General features: G+C 44.6%; 1 protein-coding gene across 2 annotated transcripts in view; it reads left to right on the forward strand.

Annotated features, from left to right (window-relative positions):
* Positions 1-12,283, forward strand: part of SWAP70 (switching B cell complex subunit SWAP70) — a 79,708-nt gene extending 67,425 nt beyond the window's left edge. The window contains exons 7-11 of one of the 2 annotated variants that reach the window (XM_007471386.1): positions 2,602-2,709; positions 4,260-4,426; positions 9,471-9,669; positions 10,621-10,717; positions 11,082-11,257. In XM_007471386.1, the coding sequence (XP_007471448.1) occupies positions 2,602-2,709; positions 4,260-4,426; positions 9,471-9,669; positions 10,621-10,717; positions 11,082-11,188 (678 nt within the window). In that variant the 3' untranslated portion in view covers positions 11,189-11,257. Of the gene's footprint in view, positions 1-2,601; positions 2,710-4,259; positions 4,427-9,470; positions 9,670-10,620; positions 10,718-11,081 lie in introns of both variants that reach the window. The other variant, XM_007471385.1, reaches the window with a different exon arrangement.
* Positions 12,284-12,582: the final 299 nt, after the last annotated feature.

Here is a 12,582-nt window from a genome sequence, read left to right on the forward strand (position 1 = left end):
CCCTACCCCTATCTTGCCCTCCCCCCTGTAACCGCTAGTTTATCCTCTATATCTGTGAGCCTGCTTCTTTCTTGTTATATTCACTAGTTTGTTGTATGTTTTAGATTCCACATATAAGTGATATCATACCATATTTGTCTTTCTCTGTCTGACTTATTTCACTTAGCATAATGCCTTCCAAGTCCATCCATGTTGCTGCAAATGGCAGAATTTAATTATTTTTTATGGCTAAGTAGTATTCCATTGTAGATATGTATTCACCACATCTATTTTTTATTCATTCATCTGTTGATAGACACTTAGATTGCTTACATATCTTGACAATTGTAAATAATGCTGCTGTGAACATTGGGATGCCTGTATCTTTTCAGATCAGTGCTTTTGTTTCTCTCGGATATAAACCCAGGAGTGGGGACTTCCCTGGTGGTCCAGTGGTTAAGAATCCACCTTCCAATGCACGGGTTCGATCCTTGGTCAGGGAACTAAGCTCCCACATGCTACAGGGCAACTAAGCCCGTGTGCCGCAACTAGAGAGCCCGTGCACTGCACCTACTGAGCCTGTGCGCTCTGCAGCCCACATACCACAACTAGAGAGAAGCCCGTGTGCCACAACAAAAAGACCCTGCATGCCGCAGCAAGGATCTTGTGTGCTGCAACTAAGACCTGACACAGCCAAATAAATACATAAATAAATAAATAAATAAATATTCAAACCCAAAAAACCCAGGAGTAGAATTGCTGGGTCATATGGTAGTTCTGCTTTTTAGTTTTTTGAGGAACCTCCATACAATTTTCCACAGTGGCTGTACCAGTTTACATTGCCACCAACTGTGTACAAGGTTTGGGGTTGTTTGTTTTTTTGATGTTGAGTTGTATGAGCTGTTTATATATGTTAGATATTAATCCCTTATTGGTCATATCATTTGCAAATATTTTCTCCCATTTGGTAAGTTGTCTTTTCACTTTGTCAATGGCTTCCTTTGTTGTGCAAAAGCTTTAAAGTTTAATTAGGTCCCATTTGTTTATTTTTGCTTTTATTTCTTTTACTTTAGGAGATAGATTAAAAAAAATTGCTGTGATTTATGTCAAAGAGTATTCTGCCTGTGTTTTCCTCTAGGAGTTTTATAGTATCTGGTCTTACATTTAGGTCTTTAATCTATTTTGAGCTTATTTTTGTATGTGGCAGCAGAGCTCTTCATCTCCATTTCTGATCTCTGTTAGTCTCTCAGCTCTCTGTTAAGCCGGCTGCCTCTGTTGGTATCCCCTCCAGTTGTTCATCTCACAGTGGCTCTGTTGTTTTCAACAGTGCCCTGGGACCTACCTTGCCCCACAGTCTGATATTTAAATTCTGGCCCACATGTAGTTTTTGAGGCCTGTCTTTGAGACTTGTTCCTTCTACACGGGGGCTCTTTGCTGGCTTCCCCTGTCAGACTTCTAGCTGGCCTGTGGTTTAGTTTGTTGGTCTTGTCGACTGAAAAAAAACACAGCTAAAATCTGAGAGTTATGTTTTATTCGGGGACTTTACTGAGGACTCTAGCCAGCCCAGGAGAAAGCTTCTCAGCTCTGAGGAACTGTTCCAAAGAGGTAAGCGGGGAGCCAGGATACAAAGGAGTTTTTGTTGAAAAAAACAAAACAAAACAAAACATGTAGTTACTGCTAATCACAAAAAACAGATATTTCAAGTTAATGATTTTAGTGCTTTTCAATATATGGGAAGATGCAAATCTGAGCTCATTAAAATTCTTTCTTAGATATGCATCTTAACTATCTAGGGCCAGTATCCTGTTTTCCTCCATCCTGAATTCCTCTCAGGGTGCACTGTTGGGACAGCTGCAGTGGCTGATGGCTTGATGGTGGGCAATATTCTTTGTTTATTGGAATGGCAAGCAACAGTTTTTTGTCTGCACCTTCCTGTGAGATACCTTAGCCCTAGATTGGAAACTGAGGGGAGAGGGAGGCTTATGTTCTTGGTTCCATGGCCATGGGGTAGAGCCTCCTTCCACTGCCATGGTCGGGGGAGCAGTAGGCAGAGAGGGGGCTGCACAGTGGCTCACATGCCATAGACTTTCACTATTCTTGCTGAGATTCAGTTGATTTTCTTGCTAAGTGTTCTCCGTTTGCTGTGTGCTTTTAGGATAATTCCCAGAGACTTTAAATGGTTGTTTTTGCTTTTCTTCTAAATGTTGTTTTGCCAGGGAATGGGTCTGTGGAGTTCCTCATGCACCCTTTGGGAAGTTGAGCTCTGATAAAGTTTTAAGGAATAATGTTAAGATGACAAAACTGTATAGGACAAGCTCAAGAAATAGATTCGAACCTCACGAATGCATTTGCAAGTGAATTTAACTTAATGACTGTACTAAAATTTTCTTGGCAAAATGTTGTTCAGAGTTATTAGGAATCATTCATTTACCTAATTTGTTTTGTATGTTGACTGGGAAAATTGTTGGAATGGAATTCCAGTGGATCTACAAGTTTTATTCTGTCTTTATTGAACACTGAGAATGTTTGACTTCCTCCATAATGTTTAAGTGTGACCATTTCTCTCCAAATGCACTTCCATTGTAATATTCCCTGCTTTTCTGTGGATGGGTTTTTGGGTAGAAACTAGAAGAAGCAGCATCTCGAGCAGCAGAAGAAGAAAAGAAGCGCCTTCAGACTCAAGTGGAACTACAGACCAGGTTCAGCACGGAGCTGGAGCGGGAGAAGCTTGTGAGTACCGCATGCCCAGAGGTGCTGCTGTGGCCTTAACTCACAGAGCCAGCCCTGGTCGGCAGAGGGGCAAAGGCCAGCCTGGGTTGGTGGAGGGTGAAGAGCTGGGAGGCTAGAGTAAGATCATCTTGCCAGCTTGGCTCTGCTGCTGACTTGCAGTGGGCTCCTGGGGAAGTTACATGTTTGTTATTCATTCATTATCGGTTTATTGAGCACCTTCTATATGCCAGGTACCATGCCAAGGATATAAAGGTAAACCTTGCACTCAAGAGCCCCAAGTAGAAATTTATGGAATGGGATGGTAAGTACTGTGGGTAGGAGGACTAAAGTTCCTGGTTTGCCTGGGATAGTCCCTGCCATCCTGGTACAATTATTAATAGCATCCCTTTCAGCCTTCAGAGTCTTGCCTTGGAAAATAAATAGCTACGGAAAAAGTAAGCATAAGTTCCATGACGTTGCACCTCTGTCATGAGCAGAGTGAGGGTTCTGAAGTCAGGAGAACCTGCCGCTCTTGGCAGCTCTGACTCATCATCTGATTGGAGGTTCTCATCCCCAAGAGACCCAAGGTCCAGGTCGCTTCAGGCAGCGAGCTGGTTAATTGGAACACAGGTCTCCTCACATGAGTTGCAGTGTGTGGGAGAGGGCTGGGCCCAGGGCCTATTAAATAGGTGCTGTGACATTCCCTTTAGCACCTTTTTGTTGCTCAGACTTGAAGTGGACGTGTGTGTGTCGCGAGAAGAAGGCACGTGTGACATGGGGGGTGCTGCCCTCGCGGCCAGAAGATCTGGGTTTGTGTCCTCTGCTCCTGCTGACGAATAACTCGTTTCTCTTCTTCAAGTTAGGGGGATAGTCGTATGATCCTTCACGACCCTTATGAGGGTGAACTAAGCTAATGCAAGTAAAAGTGTATGTTATTGCATTTAGGATGTCCTTGTCTTTTAACTGATAAGGCAGAGATTCAAAGCTCTTTTCGCTAGAATGGAGAAACCATAAATGTGTTGGAACACTAATTAAGTGCTTGAGGTCCCCCGGGGGCCATAGGTGCCCTAGGGAAGGAGAAAGGACGGGGTGCTGGGCAGCCAGGTAACTGCAGAAGGGCTCACTGCAGGCCAGTCTTTCCTTTCCCCCTTATTTTAACCCTTCGACTGCTCTGACTGGGAAAAGGTTCATTCTCTTTAGAGGAGACTCTTGGTAGAAAGATGGTGATTTTAAGACAGAAAGGAGTTTAAAGAGAAATTATACAGGGAAATATTTTTTTCTTGAGTCTGAAATGTGGAGTGAAAGGGATGAGAAATATACCAGGGCAGGAGAACAGCGTTTAGGGTGTAGTTTGTGGACCCAGACTCTTTGGTTGTGGTCTTGGGTCTTGGCATTGGGTGTGGTGCTCTTGCTTCCTCGGTCTTCGGGGAGTGAAGGACGGGCCCTGTCCACCCTGATGGGCTGCGGCTGTGGGCTGTGCTGCGGCTTCACTCAGGGTGGTGGTGGAGCGGGAGGCTTTCCCTGAGGGCGAAGTCAACCTGAGTTTAAACATGACTCTTTTATACCGTCAGATCAGGCAGCAGATGGAAGAACAGGTTGCCCAGAAATCCTCTGAACTGGAACAGTATTTGCAGCGGGTCCGGGAGCTGGAAGACATGTACCTAAAGCTGCAGGAGGCTCTCGAAGATGAGAGGCAGGCCCGGCAAGATGAAGAGACTGTGCGGAAGCTTCAGGCCAGGTGCCGATCGCCTCATCCTCTGTGCTTTACGTGCTTTGCCTGGACTCCTCATACACTTTCTAGGAATGACTAACTCTGCTGGAGAGGGAGGGGTCTCTGACAGATCGGAGAGACCCTGGGGGCTTGGCTGGCTGGGGTATTTATTCCCAGTCTGGGCCGCTGGGAGACCCTTGCTTATAGGGCTAACAACAGGGCTCAGCTACCCTCTCCCAGTTTCTAACTTGCTTCCCCATTTGCTTTCTTTAAGATGTCATGTCAGGGGATGCAGCGCTAAAAACTGTTTCCCCAGCTGGTCAGTGCAGGCATATCTTGTGCTTTAAGCTACGCCCCCTGTTTTAGGAGCACTTGTGGGATGAGCTGGGGTACATTTTCCATGGCTGCCATGCCACACGTGGAGCAGCAACAGATGTTCTTTTAATCTTCAGGAGGAAAGAAAGAAGGAGGTTTCTTTGTTATGTATGTTGCCAAAAATGACTTCAAAAATAAATGAATTAGGTTTTGAAAAGTTTGATTCTATTAAGGAAAAAATTATCTTCTAAATAGAAAATTAAATGCCTAGCACATTGCCTGGCATTTATGGGTCCCACAAGTGTGTGTTCACCATGGTGTTAACCAGGGGATGGGAACCACCACCCTGTTGTCATTGGGCAGTGATGTTAGCACACCATCCACTGCACGGGAAGGTTTGGTCCCATGTGACTTGCAAAGAGAGACATTCTAAGGGACATTAGACGTTTTTGAACCTCCTTATCATTTGTGATGTGTCAAGAGTTTATAGATCACCTTGTGCAGAGAATTCACAGGTGAGATATGTTATATATATTTACTTCTCTGAAGCTTTGAGGGAGGTTAATTGTGACACGACAGAGATTAGATCATAAAGGGAACCAGATAACTCTAGAAATGTATTAAAAGTATTATTTCATGTTTATAGGATGAGTGATGTTTTGAATAAGACAATTTTGGATAATTGATGCCAGCAGTTTTTAACCAGTGGTAAATATGATCATCACCTATAAAGCTTTTAAAAAATACTCATGTAGGGCCTGTCACAAATTTAGTAAACCAAATAACTGTGGACAGTAGCCCAGCCATGAGTATTGTTATTTAAAAAGCTCTGGCTAGGGACTTCCCTGGCGATCTAGCGGTTAGGACTCTGTGCTTCCACTGCAGGGGACACGGGTTCTATCCCTGGTCAGTGAACTAAGATCCCTGCATGCTGTGCAATGTGGCCAAAAAAAAAAAAAGCTCTTGCTAATTATTTTGTACACTCTGATTTATCAAAGTAAATGGCAAAATGGTTTCAACCTTTTAAATGCAAATATAACTACTACATACAGCTCTGCTCCAATAAGCTGATATTACTGCACAAAAACTAACTAGTTTTTCTTGGGGTATATAAGGCCATTTTATGAATTTTACTACTCTAAATTGTTCTTCTTTTACCTTAGTTTTTGGAACTTGACCTTAGTTTTTGGAACTTGAAGTGGACAGATTCGCGCCCTCTAGTGGTCATTTTTAAGTGAGGCGGGTCCATCTCTTTCCCGAAGTCACAGGAGGCTGGGCCTGATTCAGAGGGACATTTTGTCAGATTGGCAAAGGGGGCTTTCTCCTTGCTCCCACTCAGGGTAGGCCTTTCTGGGTAGGAAATCAAGGGAAGTCATCGTGGAGTTGAGATAGAAACATTTAAGTCTGATACTAATGAACTGTAACATAATCTTGGGCTGAGTGTATATATACAGCGCTTTTTTTTTTTAATTTATTTTTATTTTTGGCTGAGCGCAGGCTTTCTCTAGTTGCAGTGAGCGGGGGCTACTCTTCGTTGCGGTACGTGGGCTTCTCATTGCGGTGGCTTCTCTTGTTGCGGAGCACGGGCTCTAGGTGCGTGGGCTTCAGTAGTTGTGGCACGTGGGCTCAGTAGTTGTGGCTCATGAACTCTAGAGCGCAGGCTCAGTAGTTGTGGAGCACGGACTTAGTTGCTCCGCGGCATGTGGGATCTTCTGGACCAGGGCTGGAACCCATGTCCCCTGCATTGGCAGGCAGATTCTCAACCACTGCGCCACCAGGGAAGCCCTAGAAGGCTTTTAGTTAGCGTCTGTCCTTTCTTTAAGCAATAGCAAGTCATTCTTGGAACGTTTGGCATCTCATTGTTCTTCCAATGGATGGTGCCTTCTCTGTCAGTGTCTTAAATTTTCCCAGAGATATTTTTTATAGTGAATTGTTAAAATACAAGAACTTTGACTTGAGCCATCTGGATCTTGTTGGGGTTTTTTTTCCCCACTAAAATTGAAGGTTTTTTTTTAATGAGTAATCCTGAAGGTTATCTATCCTCTCCTGAATGGGAACTCAGAAGGAAACTGTTCATTTAACATTTGGACAACTCAGTTATTGGAAAGTTCTTGAGATGGAGCCATAGTCTGTCCGATTATAACTTCCGCCCACTAAATTTTTGTGTCTGTGAGACCTTAGGTCTGTATTCCCAGCAACTAGTACAGTGTATGGCACACAGTAAGTGCCCAAGGAGTCTTTTTTGAACGAATGGAGCCAGGTTCTACTCATGGGGCCATGTGGAACAACAGTCTCTTCCATGCGATAATACTCTTCATGTATTTGAAGGCAGGTTGGCACTGAGCCCTGGAGTGAGGTCTGGGTTTGATTCCCAGCCCTGGTACTTCCTAGCTGTGTAATTTTAGAAAAGTTTGTTCATTTCTTGCAGCCTTCATTTCCTTATCTATACAATAAGCTCGTAGGGTTGTTGTGAAGGGTAAAGGAGGGGATGCTTGCAAAGAGTTTCGTGTAACGTCTGGATTTGGTAGTCACTCGGAGTATGTTGGTTTCTGTTCCTTTAGCTCATCTGCAGATGGGGAAGATATGCAATGTATAGAATGTCAAATAAGCATTCAAAAAAGGTGTTGACAGGCTGGAATGATGGTTTTAGAGCAAGAAGATCATTTAAAATATTAACAGAACAAGTATAGGATCCAGGATACTTGGCTTAATAGCAGCTCATTTGAAAAGATTCAGGGTTTTACTTCCCTGGTATGATTGATTGCCAAAAACCTCATATACTCTCAGGCAGCCTTCATGAAGTATTCGGAGCAAATGAGGTAATAGTCCCACCATAATAATATGAGCTGATATTTATTCAGCACTTATGACATGGTAGGTACTGTTCTAAGTACCTTACTTGCATTATCACGTTTAATGGATCAGCAAACCTTTGATGGTAGGTATAGTTCCTATTCCTTTTTTATAAATGAAGAAACTGAGGCACAGAGAGGTTCAAGGCTTTAGTCAGGAGTCTTGTTTGTAAACCACAGAAACCAACTTGGGTTAGCTAAAGCAATAAAAGCATCTGTTGGAATGTTCTTGAGAAACTCACCAATTCCACAGAAAGGCAGGTGGCCAGGCCTTGAACACAGGCAGGAACCAAGGGAGGCTGAGCAGCCCTGACCAGGCCACGGCAAGAGCCCAGCGAGGGTGCCGCTGATGTCGACATTGGCACTGTGGGTCGGTCAGTCGGTTGTCCCCATTGCTCCTGCCATCACTTGACACTAGATGTTGCTGCCACCAAAAGATAAATTCTTCACTGTCTCTGCTCCTTTGTGTCAGTGGCTTCCATCAAGACATCCCTAGACACATGAAGGGGATTCAGGCTGGGCAGCCTAACCTCCTGCAAATGTCCCTTCCCCTCCAGACTTTCACCACTAGGATGAAGAATCCTTCCGGCCTCATTCACTGTTGTATCCCCTGTGCCTAGAAAAGCACATGGACAGTGTGGAATATATACACACTGAGTAAGTGAGTCCACTCTGCACTGGTCAGCCCACGTTGGCAGTGATGTGTTCACTGCTGATGTCACACTCCGAGGGACGTCTCAGAGGGTGCAGACTGGCCCTTGGTGGAACCCGGGGTAGGGGATGGGAGAGCTCATCTTACTTGAGGAAGAACTTTCTAAGAATCAAGGCTGCCAGGAATAAACTGACCTGGTTTGTGAAGCGTGGCCCATCACACAGAACTGGAGAACCACCCTGTAGGGTGTTGTAGAGGGAATTCTTACAGTGGTGTGGGACTGGGGATGGGGATTGGGGTAGTCAGATAGGGGCTGTAGAGTCTGTTACGTTACTTCTGCTGTTGTCGGATTTAGAAGCGCAAACGCTCTTAGGTAGTAGTTACTGGCCTGCCGTGTGGCTTGTTACCATAATTCCGATGGTCAAGCCAGTAGAGATGCGTTCTGTCCTGGGCTGGCATCTAACCACATTGTCTACACTTTGGGTACAGGTAGGGCTGCATGTTAATTTATTTATTAAATACTGGCATAGCTGGATATTCTCAGATAGGTAGCCTGTTATTAAAAGATAACATTTTGAAGTCACACAGGCCTGGTTTGAAATCCATTACTTACCTGTGCGTCATACTTTTAAACCCTTTGACTTCATCTGCAGGGATAATAACACCTTGCAGAATTGTGGAGGGTTAGCAGCAATGAAGGTGAAGAGCCTGCCAGGCAGTGCTTCGTTAGTAAATGGTGTCTGCTTACTCTACCTTTTGTCAGCTCTTTCTTCTCTTGCTTTCATTAGTCAGCTTTTTCCTTGGTGATAGGTTTTCACTAGATAAAAAATGTTTTAATGTTATAGCAACCCTGCAAATTTCAAAACATGGCCCTGTCACCTGCCTGCCAGGTGAATGACCTAGTGCAGGTCACTTAACCTTTGTGCCTCACTTTTTTCATCTCTGAACTGAATAATAATAGTACTTAAGTTTATTGTGAGGATTAATTGAGAAAACACACTTCCTTCTTGGCCCATTAAGCCTTCAACGCATGTTATTTTTACTGTCATTTTTTTTTTTCATAAAAGGGTGAAACAGAGCTTGGAGCAGGACTCATGAGTCACCTTAGCCACTTTGTGAATCTAGTTTCCCTCTTGTGAAATGAGCGGTGGGTTAGATGACCCCCAGGCTCCTCTGCGGCTCTGGCGAGCTCCGTCGTCTGCTGGGTCAGGGGCGGTGACTGGGCGGGTCTGATGCCGAGCTCGCATCGCAGGTTGCTGGAGGAAGAGTCGTCCAAGAGGGCCGAGCTGGAGAAGTGGCACTTGGAGCAGCAGCAGGCCATTCGCACCACGGAGGCGGAGAAGCAGGAGCTGGAGAACCAGCGTGCCGTCAAAGAGCAGGCCCTCCAGGAAGCCGTGGAGCAGCTGCAACAGCTCGAGCTTGAGCGGAAGCAAGCACTTGAGCAGTACGAGGTCATTAAACCCAGCCCTGCAAACACGTGCATTTAAATATTCTTAAACATTTAAAACACAGGATATTTGCTTTACTGTAAGAAGCGGTGTGAGAATTGTGTTTAGCTGTAGGTAGGAATTTTTTTACAGGCGATGGGGCATAACAGTTGGAGTCCAATCAAGAGACTGAAACTACACCGGCAATATGAACAGGGAAGGTTTAATATAAACGACTATTAACTCTAACAGGGGATTACCTCCTGAGCAGCAAAGAAAAGTCTGAGCTGCAGGAAGGGCAGACACAGGAAGCAGCCACTGCCTCTAGGGCTGAGGCAGAGCACCCAGGGGAGAAACACATCCTCTTTGCTCCGTTAGCCCAGTACTGTGAGCCAGTCCTTCTTGGAGAGGGCATGGCCTTTACCCACTGGGTGTCAGAAAAGCTCAGCGAGGTGCTGAGACTGGGAAGCCACCCTCTGGGGAGCTGGTGGAAGCTGCCCACAGCGGAGGTGCCGCTAAAACCCACTGGTGTGAGCACCATGGGTGTCCCACTTGCCGCAGGAGCTGCTGAGCAGAGCACAGTGGAGCCACCTGCAGTGTCCCGCCAGCCTTTCCACTAATGAAGCTTAAGTGGTGCCAGCTGGCGAGGGAACGTTAGCCTAACAGCACAGGCAAGACAGCGAAGGGTGGATTTGGAGCCCAGAGGCAGTAAGCCGTGACTGGCACACAAGGATCTTATATATTCATCTATAATTAGTGCGAATTAGGTCCTCTGTGTGACCTCGGGCAGGTTACTTAATTGCTCTGAATCCTAGTTTCCACATCTGTAAAACGGGATAATAATATTTTGTGCTTCTTATGGCTGTGATGATTTAATGAAATAATCCACTAGTGTATAGTAAGTGCCTAATCATTGTTATTTGACTCTTAAACTACCTGTGTGTTTGCATAGTCTAAAATCTGCTTTTGTTCCAGGGAGTTAAAAAGAAGCTGGAGATGGCAACTAACAAGACCAAGAGCTGGAAGGACAGAGTGGCCCAGCATGAAGGGTTAATTCGATTGATAGAACCAGGTAACACACTCTTTGAAGTAATCAGATATTTAGTCAATTTATTTTTCTGTTTTATTTGTGTACTTGAATTGTGCTAAAAAAAATACCCCAAAAAACAAAAAACAAACTTCCTCAGCCCAAATATACAGAAACCCAGCTGTTTACAGTAAATTTCTCTTGAATAATCACTTGCGCTCCGATAGATAAGAAGGTCTGGTTAATCCCCTTTGTACACATCTTCTAGGTGTTTTGGCTGGTATAACCTTTATGGATGTTCCTCAGAGAAGAAATAATGTAGAAAAGTTACTCCTTTGTCTGTGGAAAAATGATAATGTTAATTGAAGAATATAAAACTTCCTATGTTTAATGCATGTTTGTCTCTTAGGTTCAAAAAACCCTCACCTGATCACTAACTGGGGCCCTGCAGCTTTCACCCAGGCAGAACTTGAAGAGAGAGAGAAGAGCTGGAAAGGAAAGAAGGCCACGGAGTGAGCAGAAGTCATGTCAGTTATGTAGGTTCTGAGTGTAACTGGAAAGCTTTATGCTAAAGACAAAAGGACCTGGCTTTGCTGCTTCTAACTCTTCTTTCAGTGCCTCCTGGTCAGTATACTAAGGAAGCCTTCTTACTTATCTGCCTGTAAAGAAGGGCTTACCTGAAAAGAAAAAAAAAGTCAGCATCGTCAAGCTCTTTATTTACCCTTTCTCTGAAAACTTCAGCTTCTGAAAGTTCCCGTTAGCTCCCTCAGGTTGCCGGTGGGGCCAGTGCTTGGACAGCGCAGTGGCGCCCTCATCGACCCGCGGTGTGTGGCTGGCAGCAAGCGGCGCTCAGCTCACCGGCTACCAGAACCTCTGCGGGCCGGGCCGTTGTTCTTCCTCCTCCGAGTGCTTGTTCCTAAACTAGATGGGCCAGTCTGCTCGCCGTGGCCCGCAGTTGACGTGGACTGCCTGTGACCACGGCTGCTCTACTGGAGAAGGCGTTTCTCTCGCATGTGGCCCTCGCTCTGACTAAGCGGTTGCCGTCTGTGTCTCTGGTTGTGCAGGTTCATGCAGTGTGACCGGTTGGCATCCTGGCCCCAGCGGCGCTATCTCAAGGAGGCAGAAGTCTTTCAAACAGTGCTATGGATGAGATAGATACCTACGAGTCAAGGACAGCACAGAGATGAACTAAGTAAATCCCATTTGGAATGATGTCTTGATACTAACTGAATTCCTCCTAATATTTAAAATGGTTTCAATTGTCCAAGTGCCGGCAGACCCCTTGGTTTTTCTTTTGTAGTTACTGTACAGAACATTTCAGGTGTCCGTGAATGCTTGTCCTAATCAGACCTTTTCCTTGATAAATAGGGATATGATCATTTCTAGGAATCATTCATGAAAAAAGTTTTAAAATGTATTTTTGTGATGTGCTATGTTGAGAAGGAACAAAATATTTATAATTTTCATTCTTACCTAAATATTGTACAATGTAATATGCTGAACTTAATTTTTTTGCTAATTTTCTAAGGTATATTAAAAGTGTTTTGTATGATTTTTGTTTGTTTTAGTAAAATGGAATCAGTAAGAAAATAAAAAAATACCAGAAGAGCATACATTTTCAACTGTCTGATTTGATAGGACAGGAGAGTAAGGTTGTGTGTATGTGTGCATGTTTTCATATAATGAGATGAACTTGGATTTAGGGACACTTCCTGAAAACCCTGGGTTTGCAGTTTGGAGCCCCCAAACCAGTGCTATCATGAAGTTAGCTATGGCCTCAAATTTGGCATTTGAGTCACTCATGTGGGAAACCGTGGTAGATGTGTCAGCTCACAAACGGGAACTTACAAAGATGATTTCTCTCTCATTGTTGCTGTGCCCTGCAAATCCTCTTACCTCTGCTTTCCCGA

This window comes from Lipotes vexillifer, unplaced genomic scaffold (assembly GCF_000442215.2).
Source record: "Lipotes vexillifer unplaced genomic scaffold, Lipotes_vexillifer_v1.1 scaffold6, whole genome shotgun sequence".
In the NCBI taxonomy this organism is placed as follows: Eukaryota; Metazoa; Chordata; class Mammalia; order Artiodactyla; family Lipotidae; genus Lipotes; species Lipotes vexillifer.